This window comes from Mirounga angustirostris, unplaced genomic scaffold, assembly GCF_029215605.1.
Source record: "Mirounga angustirostris isolate CCGP_5_RB_7025 unplaced genomic scaffold, mMirAng1.0.hap1 SCAF_5, whole genome shotgun sequence".
In the NCBI taxonomy this organism is placed as follows: Eukaryota; Metazoa; Chordata; class Mammalia; order Carnivora; family Phocidae; genus Mirounga; species Mirounga angustirostris.
In genome coordinates this window covers 61,198,327-61,214,512 of record NW_026991713.1, presented here as the reverse complement: position 1 = coordinate 61,214,512, position 16,186 = coordinate 61,198,327, and the positions used below count along the sequence as shown (strand labels likewise).

Sequence of the window (16,186 nt, the reverse complement as noted above, 5' to 3'; positions counted from 1 at the left end):
AGAGGAATAAGTTCCAGACGACCCCAGACTGCCAGGCGTGGCTCAGGTGCAAGGTGCTGACAGCATGGTCTGCCTGGCCAGGGGAGGATGGCACTATTTGGGGACGGGCCCTGCAGGTGTCTAGGCTGGGACCCGCCAGCACCGCCCCAGCCCTCGGGCCTTCTCGCTGGGCCGTGGTGCTCAGCGGTCGGTGGACAGGGGCTCACTCCAAGAAAACAAGGCATCACAGCACAGAAAGTGGGTCCCCCAGTTTATTGGGAAAACAGGGGACAAGAGACCAGAGAGGCGTGGCGGCACCCAGCAGTGCCCCCTTCCAGGGAGGGCGAGCCCTTCTCCGTGGGGGGGACCAGAGGCTAACACAGCGGAAGGGGAGGGTCCAGGCCCAGGCAGGGGCCGCTTCCGGTAGGACAAGGTGAGCAGAGGCGTGGCTGGTGGGAAGGAGACGCGTGGTGTATTCTCAGAGCACGAGGGCAAGAGCTACTGAGGCACCGCGCTTCTCAGCTGGAGGTGGGGACGGTGGCGCGTCTGGCAGGCAGAAGGGGCATCTCTGGCTCTCTCTTGGGGCTGCCTAACATCGCCCCAGGCTGCAGGATCCCCCTCCACAGGTGGTGTTGAGCTGGCCGCAGGGCGCGCACATGCCCGTGCTCACCGCCACGTTCCCGCTGCAGGGGGCGCTGCACACGCTGCCGGTCACCGGCCGTGAGCCGGACACGCAGAGGTCCCCGCAGACCACCCCGCCCCGGGAGCTGCTGACACCTGTAGAAACAAGGGCAGAGTCAGGAGGTCCGACTGGTGGCCACCCCATCCGGGCCCCTTCCTTTGGCCTCCCTGCTCTGCCTAAGCCTCCCGGGAAGGACACAAAGGGCCTTCAGCTGTAGTTCTGAAGGCATGGAAGGAACCTTAGCCTGAGAGCCAGGAGCCCCGGGTTCTGAGATTAGTTCTGTTTGTGACCTTGGGCAAGTCCCTTCCTCTTTCCGGGCATCAACTTGACAGCTCAGGTTCCTTCCTGCAGTGACCTGTTATTCTTTCCCCTCCCCAACCCCCTTTATGCTGTCCAGTTCTTCCTGTGAGCTAAACTCAGTCTCTCCTGCTGCGTGACCAACCTACTCCCATTTACTGGGGGAATTATTATAAACGCTCCTCCCAGTGTTTCTATACACTCATAGCCAGAAAATTCTTGTGACCCAACATAAAATTTTCCTTTTCAGGGCTCAGGATACTTACAGACATTCACAGCTCCAACACCTTCACACAGCCTGAGTGGGGAAAAGGTAAGAAAGGGGAAGAGAAAGAAGTCAGAATGAGATCCTCAAATTTCCTCTGTACTGGAATGGATCATCTCAGGTGCATTTCTGGCCTATATTTATGCCTTTGTATAACTTTTAAAAAGTACCTTTCTGGCAGTTGCTGCAATGCCAGGCCACACTCTTTGGCAAGCAGACTATGGGCTGGATTTCAGCTCTGATTTGCTCCTCAGCTGGTTGTCTTTGTACAGTACACAGCCTGAACAACCATACGTGGCATACTTGGATAGGTTCAGCTTTAGGAAGAGGAAAGTCCTCTTGGGCAGTCACATGAGGCTAGGGTCACAGTTTGGCCAGCAATTCTACCCTTGGGCAAGGTGACCTCCTAGAAACCAGGCAGGGAGTTTATCTTGCAAGATTTGGGGATGGAATAACTTGAGGGTCTTCTAACTGAGAGAGTGGGTGTCCAGGTTCTATCCTAGCAAGGACCTGGGTCTCTGTGACTCTAGACCTCACAGTGACACTGGCCTTCATTTTTTTTCTCTGTATGCTATGTCCAAGTTCCAGTCTTTTGAGATCTGGGATTTCAAGACCCCAGAGTCTAGCTTGGGGTCAGTTCTAAGGACTGACTAGAATATGGAGGAATCAAAGGTGGGCAGATCTATGCAAGTATAATTCCTGGGGCAGCTGGGTTGGGCCCCACCTCTGTTCTTCGCCCTCCAGCAGCCGCCTGTAGGTGGCAATCTCGATGTCCAGGCCCAGCTTGGAGTTCATCACCTCCTGGTACTCCTTGACCAGGCAAGCCATGTCCTGCTTGGCCTTCTGCAGGGCGGCCTCCAGCTCAGCCAGCTTGCAGCGGGCATCGCTCAGAGCCGCCTCGCCCTGCTGCTCAGCCTGGGTCACTGCGGCCTCCAGCTTGGAGTTCTGGGGGCCCAGAGGAGAACAAAGTGGGTTATTGTCCTGGGTCTCTCCGTCCATTTCCTGGATGTGTCCAGTCTCTCCCCTCCCCCAAGAACAGGCCTCTCCCCGTCATCAGCCAGGTACCCCCAAGGGACTACAACCAAGGACTTTAGTCATGCAAATGGGCTGGAGCATGAATGGTGAGATCCACTGGGGACACATACTGCCTGTGTGACCCTGAAGAGGCCCCAGGCAACACTTACCTGGCACTTGGCATTCTCAACCTCGGCCGTCAGCCTCTGGATCATGCGGTTGAGCTCATTGATCTCCTCCTTGGTGCGGCGCAGGGTCTCCCCATGCCGGATCACCGTGGCCTTCATCTCCTCACACTGGGGGGGAAGCAGAGATGCTCCTGAGGCTCAGATTGCAGTTTCCCACCCATTCAGACACCACAGATGATTGGTAAGTTGTACAGTGCTCAGCCTGTGCAACCATACGTGGCAGCCCTGCCCAGAGCTGTCTGCCCTTCTGTTACCATCGTAGGGGTCAGAATCCCCAGACAAAAGAGGGATTGTTATTATATACCTGGATTCCCTGCCACTGCCATGTCTAGGAGGCAGGTGTCCTATGCCCCTCACCTTGCTGCGGTACCAGGACTCGGCCTCAGCCCGGCTGCGGCTGGCGATGTCGTCGTACTGAGCCTTGATCTCGGCCACAATGCTGTCCATGTTCAGGTCCCGGCTGTTGTCCATCTTGACGATGACCGAGGTGTCTGAGATGTGGGCATGGAGAACACGGATCTCCTGTGGGGGTGGGAGTAGGGGAAGAAGAAGCAGCACATTATCTGGGCTTTTCTTCACATGCAGATGCTGATGCCTATAATCTCTTTAGCCTATTTGGAGCCGAAGTCTCATGTGTGGAGCAGATCATTCTCTGATGAAATTGTATGACTTTATGTACAGATAAGTTTAATTCCTTTTAGAGGGAGACACAACCACTTTTCAAATGCTTGCTTCTGGGATATTTAGGCCCAGGTGAGCCTAGGCTGCGTCTCCCTACCAGCATGCTGTGGGTGCTTCCTAGGGGTCCAGACCCTGCATCAGGCCCGGTTCACATTCTCCTGGCCCAACCCCAGGAAGGAAGTCTGTTGGCTGCCAGAGAAAGCGGTTTGAGGCTGTGTGATGCTTTGTGTGGGCTTTGCTTTGCTTTCCCAAGGCACAGCTGTCCCAGGGATTGCACTTTCTTGCCCCTTTCAGTTCTCCGCTCCTCTGCCTCCCTTCTTCTCTCTCCTTGCTCCCCTGTAACCCTCCAGCCTCGAGCCCGGGTCCCCATGTCAGCAGGCCTCCGGGGGCCTGGGCAGGGGGTTGGGGATGCCCACCATGGCTGAGAGCCCCCTCACCTCCTCATACAGGCGCCGCAGGAAGTCGATCTCCTCGGTCAGGGCCTCGACATTGGCCTCCAGGTCTGACTTCCGGAGGTAGGCGCAGTCCACCTCCTGTGTGGGGTTCAAGGGGCTATGAGGCCAGCTGTCCTCAGGGCACTGTGAGGGCTTGGCTGTAGTGTGGTGGGGCAGTGAGGATGGGGTGGCCAGGGACACAGGGTGGGGCTGGGCCTCGGGCACTCACCTTCTTTAGAGCCACAAACTCGTTCTCTGCTGTGGCCCGAAGTGCGACTTCTTCTTCATACCTGAAGTGGGCAGGAAGGACAGGACCTTGCCTGAGCAGCTCTCAACTTGGCCACGAAGCATGCATGCAAATGAGCTTGATCCCTAGACCCTCTCCCTGCTCGTCCCCTTGCCTCCAAAAGAAGTGGGGCAGGACCAAATGAGGCTGCCTGTCCAGGCCTACTGAGATACCCCGGAGAGCTGAAATACCCACTCTCACATCACCCCTGAGCTTCTCAGTGCGGATGGGAAGGCAGGATCTGGAAGTTTAGCATGCGCATGCGTGTGTGTGTGTGTGTGTGCGCGCGCGCGCGCGCGCGTGTGCAGAGGGTGGGGGAGGGAGAGGTGCCTGTTTTTCTCACCCAGGTCTGCATTTTCCCCTCCTGGGCTCAGCCAACAGGAGTCAAGCCTGCCACTTCCCCTTGCTCTGTGAGCAGGCCAGCTCAGAGCCAGAGGCAGGGAGTATGGTGGCCTGGGAAGTTCATGGCTGAGAGTGTTATTGAAAGAAGCTGGCCACCTGGGGGGCTGTGGGCCTTGAGGAAGGTAAGAGAGTGCAGGTTCTTCCCCATCCTCAGGCAGAGTCCCAGCCACAGACCCAGCCATGCTCCTGTGCTGGGAGCTTCCTTCAAGCCCTTTCCTGAGCCAGTGCCTTCTAGCACTCACTTCTTCTTGTAGCCCTCCATCACTTCCTGCACGTGGTTGAGCTCCGAGGCCAGCCTCCCGCTGTCGGCCTCCACGCACTCGGCCTCCCGCCTCAGGGTCTCGATGTAGCCCTCGAACAGGGGCTCCAGGTTGCTCTCGCAGCACTTGCGGTTCTGGTAGAACTGCCACTTGGTCTCCAGCAGCTTGTTCTGCTGTTCCAGGAAGCGCACCTGCCGCCCAGAGGCAGAGCCTGAGAATCCCTTCTTACAGGATCAGGGGCAAGAGGTGGGGGAGGGTGGGGGCGTCCCTGCACCAGGACCTGCAGGTCCCCAACTCTCAGACCCAGAGTCCTCCCTGGCAGGTGTTCTGTCAAAACCACACCAGGGCTTAATCGGGTGATCTGGAAGTCCTTCCTGAGAGCTCACTACAGTCTTGTCTAGGCAATTATCTGGTGCCACAGAAAGGGCTAAACTACGCTGAGTCCAGATTCTGCTGCTGCTTGTTAGTAACATGTCCTTGGGCACAGTGTGTCACCCCCTTGAGAAGTGGGAGGTTAATGCTCGTCTCACTAAGAAGGTTTAATGAGCCCTGGCATGAAAGGGCGCCTGCGTGCTGGACAGCTACTGTACCAAGTCAGGTGTGATTGTCAGCATGCAGATGAGTGGGCCGACCTTTTTAGAAAGGCAGACTGCAAAAGGTGAAAAATGAAGTCTGTGCCAATTAATAAACCTTACAACAACAAAGCAATTAGAATAATAGTCACCTGGGATATTAGTGCAGGCATGCTTTATGCTCCAGCCCTTTCATTTTATGGGTGTAGAATTGAAGGCGCAGGGATGTTAACCTGACTGCCTGAGAGCTCACAGTGACAGAGCAAAGACTCAAACTCTGACCTTCTGCTCCACAGGGGCTCTTCTCTCGCTGTAATAATGATAGACTAGTGGGTCCCAGGAAAATTGCATGTCCATCTCCCTGCCACAAGGCTGGCCCATGTCCCCATTCAGATCCCCTTGTCTAGAAACCCTGCCTCAACCCTGGTGAATCCTTTCCTAGACCATCCTTGGTGTTTCATGTTGTTAAGAGTTCCAGACTTTTTTTGGTCCTTCCTCGTGGGTATCTCTTTAATGTAACTTCTTTCAAGCTTGGCTCTGGAGAGAGAGAGAGCCCTTGCCAGCCCCCGAACCGCTTCCTAGTTGAAGTCTTCTCCCTGGTCCCCTCGTGCCACTGCCACTGAATTCAGTGGGGAAATGGCTGCAGAGTTGAACCAGACCCTGACAAGGGCAGATGGCTTACACTGTGTCTAGACCATATGCTGCCTGCCTCCTCGCAAGGCCCAGAGAGTGGGGACTGTAGCTATTGTTCATCCCTGGATCCCGAGCCCCAGACTTGGACCAAGCGCTCTGGCCCCTGCTCAGAAGCCAAGGAACCATCTGGCAGAGAAACAGCTTTGTGTGATCTATGGCATTCCAAGCAGTCTTCCAGTATTACACCCACAGACCTGTCCTTGACACAGAGAGCACCACCTCCCCATGTCAACAGCTATTTGACTTCAAATGCATTGACTACCCACATGGCAGCCCTGTGCTCATGAAGAGATGTTAGCTCTCAGCACCAAAGTTTCTGCCTCTACTTCATGCTTAATGGGTTTTCAGTTTGTCTTCCCCGTCAGATTGGCAGGTCCTGATCATATTCTTGTCTTTCTGTCTGTGGTCCTAGAGGTATGAATGCTTCTCCTTTTGGACTGGACTGGGGCCTTCTATGGGCAAATAAATGCCGGCCTCTGACTCCCTCCTCCGAGCCCAGCCTGAGTCCTAAGCATGGAAGGATTCAGGAAGGGTGTGATCAAGGACACTCACCTTGTCGATGAAGGCAGCGAACCTGCTGTTGAGGTACTTGATCTGCTCCTTCTCCTCGTGCTTCACGCACTGCGCGTTGGGGTCGATCTCCAGGTTGAGGGGCGTGAGGAGGCTCTCGTTGACCGACACGCTGGTGATGCAGGGCGGGCTGGGCCCGCACACGCCGCCGGAGCGGTAGCCGAAGCTGCGGCCGCAGGAGCCGGTGCGGAAGCCGCCGCAGACGCTGCGGCTGCCGAAGCCCCCGGTGAGGCCGCGGTAGCAGGAGACGCCGCGGTAGGGGGCGGCCGTGATGCAGCAGCGGCCGGGCCGGGGCCCGCAGGCCGACATGCAGCTGAAGTTCCTGGGGCTGAATCCACAGCCCACGGAGCTGAAGCCACAGGTCATGTTGGAGGTAGGAAGGTGTCTGGACGGTGGCGAAGCTGGCTGAGGACGGAGTCCGAGGCTTGTGCTCCCTGGGCTGTGGCAGGCCCTTTTATGCAGCAGGGGCGGCCGGCATTAAAAGGTGCAGCAGAGTGGCAACAGATGCATTTTATTGGCTTGGCATCATCCCGGCCTCTTAAGAGCCAACCCAGCTTGCCTCTTCAGGGTGGCTCTGTCAACAATCCGCAGCCACAGGCCTGTTTCATCTTCAAAGCTATTAACAAGCTTCCTCATTGCCTCTCCCCCTCCCATTGCTGCTGGAAGCAGAGAAAGGGAAGGGGTCCTGGAAGCATCAGTTGGCCTCCACGTTCCGACTACTGCGAATGGAGGTAGTGACCTGGGGTGGAGCCTGCTCTCAGAATCCTTTTCTGGAAGGGGCATCACCGAGCTATGGGCCCCAGACCCGTGGCCTGAACTCAGGGTGGATGTCTAGCCAGTCCCAACCAGCGGGCTATGTCCCAAAAAAACCTGTTGTTCTAGGAGGCTTCTCTGTCTTCCTCTGTCTCTCTAAAGCATGTCCCTTTCCCCACTGTCAATGTCAGCTTCTCCTGGCCTGTTCCTACCCAGAGCCTAGTCAGGGATGCCAGTGGGGGTAGAGATTTGGGAGGGAGCATAGTCTCTTTGGGTATTCCTAGGAAGACTAGCCATGGGATGCTAGATGGGACATGGGAGAAACTGAGTCAGAGAGTTCACGAGATAACCAGGGCTATTCTCCAGAGTTCTGGGCCTCGTTGCTGGGAGACTGGGGCGGGCGGGCGGGGCGGTGGGGGCAGGATCGGGAGTGTGGAATAACCCAGAGCTACAGAGATGAATCAGGGAACACTACTTGGAGGTGGGTTGAAGTAGGACTGGGGTCGGGTGGGGATAGGGTTGGGAGCAGATGAGAAAGGAGTCTGGCTCTGATTTGGAGGCTAGACTATGTAATCATGCATTCTCTCATTCATTCAGAAAATTCTTACCATGTGCCAACTGTGCATGGCTGGGTTCTGGGAATCCAGCCGAGACCTGAGGAGTTTGGAGGTAGGAGAGGGTGGCATGCACATAGGGGCACCAACATTTGGCCAGTGGGCAAGGGGGAGAAGCCACAGGTGGAGAGAAGGTCTCAAGATGCCTAGGTTGAGTCGGGATCTCATATGGAGATGTGTGGGTCCTTTAGTTTCCCAGCAGGGAAACTGAATGTAGAATACTGGTGTGTACGCACCCACCAGGAAGGATGAGAGGTGCTGGAGATGAGGGGAGGGAGGTCACCAGTGTTTGAAATGACATTGCTTCCTCCCCTCTGAGGATCCATGCTGCAAGAGCAGGTGGGGAGCTCGTGTGGTTGTCCTGACAGCCAAGCTCCCATGATTTTCCCCTTCATCCCTTTGGTTTAGGACCAGTGATGGCTTTGGTGGGTGGACAATGGGACCTAGTCCCAGGAGGTGTCTCGAACCCACAGATCTAAGCCAGTAAACCCTTCCAAGAGCAAGTCTCTTGACTGCCTTTGTACTTAAGGATGACTCCTTCGACGGACCTGTTTACTAACCAGGCACAAGCAGATGCTGACCCAATCTGGGCTAAAAATAGCCCTCCATACACCCTCCCTGGGCTTCACCTTTTGCCTTCTTTACTCCTCTCAGGGTGAGTGAGCCACTTACGTCCCAGGGTGAGGGAGGGTCCGTCCTTTCTGTGAGGGCAGGGGATACTTTCAGCCCCTCCACTTGGGCCCTATGAATAAATTTTCACAGATTCTTATGTGTGGAGTGGGAGCTCTGTGGGTATGGGCTGTGGGATAGGGACTTCCGGGGTGGGAGACACCCAAGAATGCAAGGCCAGGGGGTGAGGGAGGGGCTGATTCCTGCTGAGAGGCCGGTGGGATATTGGAGCACTTCTGCGGGAGGCATGGCTGAGTGTTTGTTGGGTCACACATCTGCCAGACAGCCAAGAAAGCACCAGTTCTTTCACTCCTTTTGTTTCAGCTGGGACTGCTGAGCACCTGGAAGGTTCTCATTGCGTGTCCAAGGATTATGTGGGATTTATTTCTTGGTAAAATGCTGAGGGATGCGAGGTGGTGAATCTTCCAGGAAACATTTCTCTGTTACCCTGCTGGTCATTGCACCTCTGTCCTCTGACCCTGCTCATCTGTCACAACCCAGTGGGCTCAGTATCGAGTTGCACGCTTCACTGAGGGTCTCTGTGTAGACATAGCCACTTTCCTGGGTTGGGGGCACCATGAGCATGCCCAGGCCCCATCCTGATTGGGAGATGATGGTAGTGTGGACTCCAGAGATAGAAAGGTGTGACTTGAAGCCTGGCTCGGACACTGACTAGCTTTGTCACCCTGGGCAAGTCCTGTTTCCTCAGTCTCCTTAGCTGTACAATATGCATGGCCATCCATGCCCTGGTGGGCTGTTGGGAGGATTCAGTGGGTGCCTAGAGGGGCAGGTGCCTCCCCCACCTTCACCCCATACTAACAAGATGACTGGTCTTGGGTCCTCAGGGCCTTGCAAAGGGACGGTGTGCACGGGTTGGGCAGTGCCATTCTTGGTAAGCAGAACACAGCCCAGCAGCTTTACAAGGCAATCATGGCCACATCAGAAAGCCTTAATTAGAGCACCTATTTGTAAGTGGCTGAGAACAAAGAGAATGGCAAACTGGGTGAGCCCTTGAAAACTGACTTAGACAGGAAGCTGACAAAGGGACTGCAGCCCAATAGGCTGCTTCCTTCCACCCGGGCTCCAGGCTGGATTGGTTTCCACCCCAACCGTGGGCTGTAAAGACTCCGGTTGAGCCCCAGGCTGGTTCGGTCGCCTAGGCCTGTGCCCTGAGCCTGCCCTTCACACAGCTGCTCTGGGTCGGTCCGGGGGCTGCCTCGTCCCTGTTGCCTGGAGTGACTGCTTGCCCTATCGTTCTGGTCCTTAGCTTCCTGCCTACCTCCCTGGGGTTGCAAGTGCCACTTGGCCTTATTCATAATGGTGGTTTTCTGGTGGGCACCTGCCTGTCCACCACGCTGCTGACCCAATGATGCTCTTGCCATTTCTTTTTGCCTTCATATTGATGGGCCTTTTAATTTTTGTCCCTTCTTAATAGATTTTTAAAAAGATTTATTTATTTTATATATAGAGAGAGCGAGCACGAGAGGAGGGAGATGGAGAGAGAGAATCCTCAGGCAGACTCCCCACTGAGCGTGGAGTTCGACGTGGGGCTTGATCCCAGGACCCTGAGATCATGACCTGAGCCGACACCCAGAGTCAAGAGTTGGATGCTCAATGGACTGAGCCACTTGGGTGCCCCTGTCCCTTCTTAATGGAGTTTTGATAAACAACTCCGTGATGAAAGTTTGTAAGATATATCTTGATGCACATCTCCACTAATTTCTTTAACAGATTCCTGGAGGTGGGATTCATGGGTCCAGGGGGACTAACCTGGCCTGGGTTGTGCCTGGCTGTTGCTTGCCTGGCTGTGGAAGTGTTATTTCTGTGGGGAGGCTGCTTCCGTGAACTAGTAGGACTTGGGAGTCAGGAAGTGTGGACGCAAATGACATCCACTAGCTGTGTGACAAGTTAGTTCATTTCTGCTCAACTTGTCTTGTCATCTGCAAAGCGAGCATTGAAATATTAGCCTCCTGGGGCCCCATGAAGATGCAGCGAGGTGGGGGATCTGAAAGCACAGGGGAGGCTGAGGCTGAGTGCGCACTGGCCTCCTCCCCGGGGTGGGGCATCCCCTGGGCCTTTGCTTGCCTTTGTTCTCCAACCTTCTTGCCTCTAGCTGTGCCTTCTGGCCTTGAACTCACAGCACACAAGCCTGTGAGCCGGAGCTGATGAAATGTGGCAGCTTCGTGGGCTCCAGAACCATTTACTACACAAGTACTCTGTACCTCCGGGTATAAAGAGGAGTTTAATAGACATCCCTGTCCTCAGGGAGCTGACTGCTTAGTCAGGTAGATCAGTAAATAGGCACGAGTCTAATGGATAGTAGAGTAGTTTTTCAGGGCAGTTCATGAAGAACTGTCAATGGACAGAGTGTGTCTTGTCTTGGGGGCTCAGCAGGAGCTCTCTGTGAGCCGGTGCAACCTGGGGGACTATGGGAAAGGCCAGCCTTGAGCTGGGCTTTGAAAGACGGAAAGGGCTTGGGGGAAGTCAGAAAGGTGGAGGCAGCACCAGGCCGAGGACGGCAGAAGAACCCAGGAATGTTCAAAGGGCAGAGGATGAGCACCGAGGGAGCTTGGGGAGTGTCCCACCTAAAGGATGAGCTTCGGGTACACTCTCATAAAGCCGGGAGAAGGACAAGGATGCCTATTGTCAATGCTGTGCTTAACATACTAGAATTCCTGGCTCAGAAGATAAATATGCATAAGTATGAGACAAGAACTATTGTTTGCACAGCTACATAGGAGACCAAACAAAATCAACTGGTATGCTGTCGAAATAACAAGATGAGATGAGCAGCCGGTTACAAGGTCAACCTACAGCAATCCCAAGTGTTTTTCTGGATCGGTGACAATCACTTAGAAAAGAAACAGAAAAATGAAGATACCATTCCCAAGAGTGATAAAAACAATGAAGTATTTACGGTATAACAACAAAGTATTCACAAGATCCTTGTGGAGAGCAATGTAAGACTCTATTATGAGAAAAACATACAAGAACATCTGATTAAGTGGAATTATATCATATTCAGGAATAATTTGACCTGATCTTCCGAAGATACAAATTCCCTCTAAGTTAATTTATAAGTACAAGGCAAACTCAATAAAAATTTGAGCTGGGTTTCTTTTGAGGGACTTGATAAAGTCAGTCTAAAATTTATATGAAAAAATAAAATCCACTTATCATAAAGTCCGTTGTGAGAAAGGTAATTGAAGAGAATAGCTGAGGATCAGAGAGCCACAGTAATAAAAAAGTGTGGTACTTACACAGGGACGAGTAAAAGGGCCCCTGGAACAGGATAGAGAGCTCAAAACAGCCCCTTTAATGAAAGGTAAATTTGGTATTTGATAAAGGTCGTGACAACAAGCAAAGGGCCATTTATTCAGTTGGCGAGATGGGTAAAAGCAGACTCACTGCATGGAAAGTGGAGAGCTGGAGTCTAGTCTGTACCATATCCCATGGGAGATCCCCCGACAAACGGAAGGCCTGGACAGGAACCATAAAACTATAACGCAAACAGAAGAATGTGTGAGAGAACTTTCTTGTAACTTAGGGCCGGGGAAAGAATTCTCAAGCAAATGCCACAAGCCAAAACCACAAGGTAAAGAAGAAAATGGATTGACACGAACACATCAAAATGAAGAATTCCAGTTCACTGAAAGAGAAAACAGGAACGGACAGTCGACAGCCTGGGAAAAGCGCAGCGTCTACCATATGCGAGGAACTCCTATAGCACAGCAAGAGAATTGCAGAAGACCCAGCGGAAAGCTAGCTGAAGTCTGCACAGCCAGCTCTGCCAACGGAAAGACCAAGTGGCCAACAAGCACGTGAGGTGGGGATGAGTCCCACCAGTTCTTAGAAGCTGCAGACTAGAACTGTGAGGTGTCTTTTTATCATCGGAATGGCGAAGATCAGACCGTGGGTGCTACCGACTGTGGGTGAGCAGCTGGGGGGATGGGGACCCCTTCCACGGGGGATGGGAAGGTGGGGTCCCGTTCACGGGGTGGGAGGGAAGGTGGGGTCCTGTGCACGGGGGGGTGGGAGGGAAGTTGGGGTCCCGTGCATGGGGGGTGGGAGGGAAGGTGGGGTCCCGTGCATGGGGGGGTGGGAAGGTGGGGTCTCGTGCATGGGGGGGTGGGAAGGTGGGGTCCCGTGCATGGGGGGGTGGGAGGGAAGGTGGGGTCCCATGCATGGGGGGTGGGAGGGAAGGTGGGGTCCCGTGCATGGGGGGTGGGAGGGAAGGTGGGGTCCCGTACACGGGGGGTGGGGTGGGAGGGTGGGGTCCTGTTCATGGGGGGTGGGGGGTGGGAAGGTGTTCTGGGATGCAGCACAGCGTTATGCAGTGTATTTAGGCAGGTGGAAACCCTGTGAGCCCCAGCTCCTCTCCTGAAAGCCGTTCTCCTGCAAGGAGGAGACAATTCCTGGTGGCGTTGTGTGCAGCAGGAGGAAGCTGGGGCAAGCCAGGTGACAGACTAGACGGAGACAGGGAGAAGAGGGTGAACGCAAATCAAGGCAGTTAGAAGGCACAGAGCCGATGTCGTACTTATAGACGACATAGTGTCGAGTGAGAACCTGTGGACACCATACCGTGTCGGGAGATAAAACAGACACACTCCCCAAACACTGCTGTGTCCTTTCCAGGCGTGAGCGCGTATGTGAGGACATCACACGCATTGCCTGTGCTGGGGAAGGGGCGGGAGGGGTACGAAACGAAGGGAACAGAGGAGCAAGAGAGTAGCTTCTATGGGCTCCTGAGGACACTGTGCCAAGAACTGGAGCATGTGACAGACTCACCTCTCTGCCCAAGAGGTGGAAAAGAAAAACGGAAGATACAATAAACAAAGTGGGAAGGGCCTAGGAGATGAGCTATAGGGGCTTCGCTGGGCCCGCTGGGGCGGGGCTGAGGAGCCTTCAGATGCTCCAACTCAGGCAGCTCAGATGCCTTGCCAGAGAGGGACTTTCAGGAGACAGACAGGAAGAAAACTTGGCCCACAAACACTTATAATTACCCCTTTCCTGTCTTCTTCCAGGGGATCACCCAGCGGCATCACAACTGCATGACGTGCAACCCGCTTCACAAACCGAAGCCCTGAGCTCTGAGGCTCAGAGAAGCCCGTGGGGCTGTGTGAGTGACCGGGTAGAGGTGTCTTGGAAGCAGATTTTTAGGGAGCTAAGACTGTCAAGGCATACGATAAATTGCAGGAGGGAAGCCTGGTACCCAGATCTGTTAGGAAGTTAACACGCGGTGGGTGGTGGCTGCTGGCCGCCCAGGGAGGGTACAGCATGGTGAGCTAAGCACTCGCAGGGAAGCTGCTGGGAGAGTGAAAAATCCAGGCAGGGAAGAGCCAGCGAAGCCACACTTTGTGTCAATCAACCTGGGAAGGCTTCCTGGAGGAAAAGGGCTTTCCACATGGTGGCTTGAGGTGCTTTCTGCAGCCAGGCTCGGGTGCCCTCCAGTGGAACAGCGTGGCAGTTCTAGCAGTCTGGGGGTGTCTTTTCTGAGGCGCCTCTGCAGCAGAGGGGTGACTCACACAGCCCCACGGGCTTCTCTGAGCCTCAGAGCTCAGGGCTTCGGTTTGTGAAGCGGGTTGCACGTCATGCAGTTGTGATGCTGCTGGGTGATCCCCTGGAAGAAGACAGGAAAGGGGTAATTATAAGTGTTTGTGGGCCAAGTTTTCTTCCTGTCTGTCCCCTGAAAGTCCCTCTCTGGCAAGGCTTCTGAGCTGCCTGAGTTGGAGGATTCTGGAGGGCACTCTGTCCCACTGCACCCTCCAGGCAGGTAGCTGCCTCCCTGTCCCGTGGACGGCCTTGGGAAGCCCTGGAAATGGCCCTTAAATAGAGTCCAAAGCTGAGTCCCCCGTCACTGACTGCTGTCTTTGGGCACCCCGTGACATCAGCCCTGTCCCCTGGCAGCCTTACTTGGTGCCTGTGGGTACAGCTGCTTCACACGTGCCCTTCGCTCTTCCCACCACTCCAAGACAGACAACCTCCTCTCCTTCAAGACCCCTCACAGGGCTGGGTCTCAGAACCCCGGCAGCCCTAACACCCCCGGGTGTGTCTTGGCCAGCACTGTGAGGGGGCTCTGGAAGCGGTGAGGGGGCTCAGACTGCTCCGTCTCCCGCTTAGGCGACCTGAGCTGCAGAGGGCTGGAGCGGCCACTGCTCTGGACACCGTGTGTCTATAGGTGACGCCTGACAGTTCAGGAGCTCCTTGGGACAGAAAAATGAGCCGTCCCTGTGGAGCACTGCCCGGACTGCAGATTCTTGCATTTTTAAAGCTGCTAAGTTTCAGGGTGGTTTATGACCCAGCTGCAGTTACTGGAATGGACATCTTGGCTACATTTTTCATAGTTTACAACCACTTCTGATTATTAGAATCATCTTATTCCAGAAGTGAAGACATTCTGAATTCACGATACAATTTCAGTTTTAAAGTCTGCTCAAACCTCTTCTCTCTCTCTCCGCCCCTAAACCACCTGCCCCCAGCCCTGGATCGCGTGTATATGGCTCTCATGGCTTGGTTCGTGGGGCATGGTCTTTTCATCATCTCCTTCTTTTTGGAGATTTCCAACATGTGTTGTGTCAGAGGGGGCACCATCAAACAGGGCTCTGCCTAGGTGACAGCTGGTGGGGGCGGGGAGCTCCATGGCCACCATGGGGGTGGTGGCTTGGCGTGCCCATTTGTTCAAGGGTTGGTTCCTGCAATGTCCCCCCCACATGGTGCTGTCTTGTGACGTTTGGCCACATGTTGTCTTCCCTGCTGCTGGATGCTGGCAAGGCAGACCCTTCCATCTCAGTGCCCCTCCCACCAAAGCTGGTGACCAAGCGAGGTGGTGGCCGGGTCCAGTGTGTAACTTCTTAGAACTTGGAGGACTGATGCCCTTTTGTGCTTAGCTTTGGGACTTGGCTGCCATTCTGGGACCACCGGAAAAATCCGCTGGATTTCCATTCACCACAATGAATATCTTAGTTTATTGTACATCTGCCTCATAGCTTTTTAGAGGCTACTTCACCCTGGAAATCAGAAGAGCTGGTGTCTCCCTCCCCTGTTAGATGCAGGAGACCCAAATCTGTTCTCCCCAAATCCCCCTCCCATCTTCCTTGATGATGCACATGCTCTTCTGATGACCTCACGCCCCAGAAATCCTGCTCCTGCCTCCCCCCCCGCCTGGGTATAACCACATCCCTGCCCTTCTTGTCCTGTTCCAGGTTCTTATTCTACACTGGGCTGTCTGTCCTCTTCCCTCACTTAGTCTGAGAGCATCTTAGAAGCAGGGATCTAATCCAGGGGCAGGAAACTTCTGCTGATCTGGAATCAGGAGGGAAAGAGGTGTTACTCTTAGTAAAATTTTAAATACTTGAGGGGCACCTGGGTGGCTCAGTCATTAAGCGTCTGCCTTTGGCTCAGGTCATGATCCCGGGGTCCTGGGATCGAGCCCCACATCGGGCTCCCTGCTCTGCGGGAAGCCTGCTTCTCCCTCTCCCACTTCCCCTGCTTGTGTTCCCTCTCTCGCTGTCTCTCTCTTTCAAATAAATAAATAAATAAATAAAATCTTAAAAAAAATTTTTAAATACTTGAAGTTTGACCCCAAACTTCTGCGTATACGGAAATATTTCTCGAGACTGTTACTGACATTCCTGCTGCAGTAAAAGTGCATCAAACGTGATGTGAAGCTGACTCAGGGGCTCAGGGTTATAGGAACAGCCCCTCCTATCCTCGTGCCCCACGGCCAGCTCAAGGGGAAGCCCCCTCCTGGCCGTGAGGCTGGCCCTCTGTCCTTGATATGTCCCTGTCTCAGGTTCACAGCTGCCCGCTGGATAGCGACCGCACCCT

The 16,186-nt window shown here is 54.4% G+C and overlaps 1 protein-coding gene across 1 annotated transcript; it reads right to left on the bottom strand.

Annotated features, from left to right (window-relative positions):
* Positions 1–568: 568 nt before the first annotated feature.
* KRT83 (keratin 83) lies at positions 569–6,689 on the bottom strand. The gene is made up of 9 exons (XM_045873388.2): positions 6,306–6,689; positions 4,471–4,679; positions 3,770–3,830; positions 3,544–3,639; positions 2,783–2,947; positions 2,408–2,533; positions 1,948–2,168; positions 1,225–1,256; positions 569–756 (listed from the first exon to the last, which is right to left on the bottom strand). Exons 1-9 carry the CDS (start codon positions 6,687–6,689, stop codon positions 569–571), a joined length of 1,482 nt encoding a protein of 493 aa, XP_045729344.2.
* Between the last annotated feature and the right edge of the window lie 9,497 nt (positions 6,690–16,186).

Coding starts and splice junctions, on each gene's coding strand:
- KRT83 (XM_045873388.2), bottom strand. CDS start 6,689: ATGACCTGTGGCTTCAGCTCCGTGGGCTGTGGATTCAGCCCCAGGAAC. Junction 3,640..3,769: donor AGTTTGTGGCTCTAAAGAAG/GTGAGTGCCCGA, acceptor AACCCCACACAG/GAGGTGGACTGCGCCTACCT. Junction 2,169..2,407: donor TTGAGAATGCCAAGTGCCAG/GTAAGTGTTGCC, acceptor CTGGGCCCCCAG/AACTCCAAGCTGGAGGCCGC.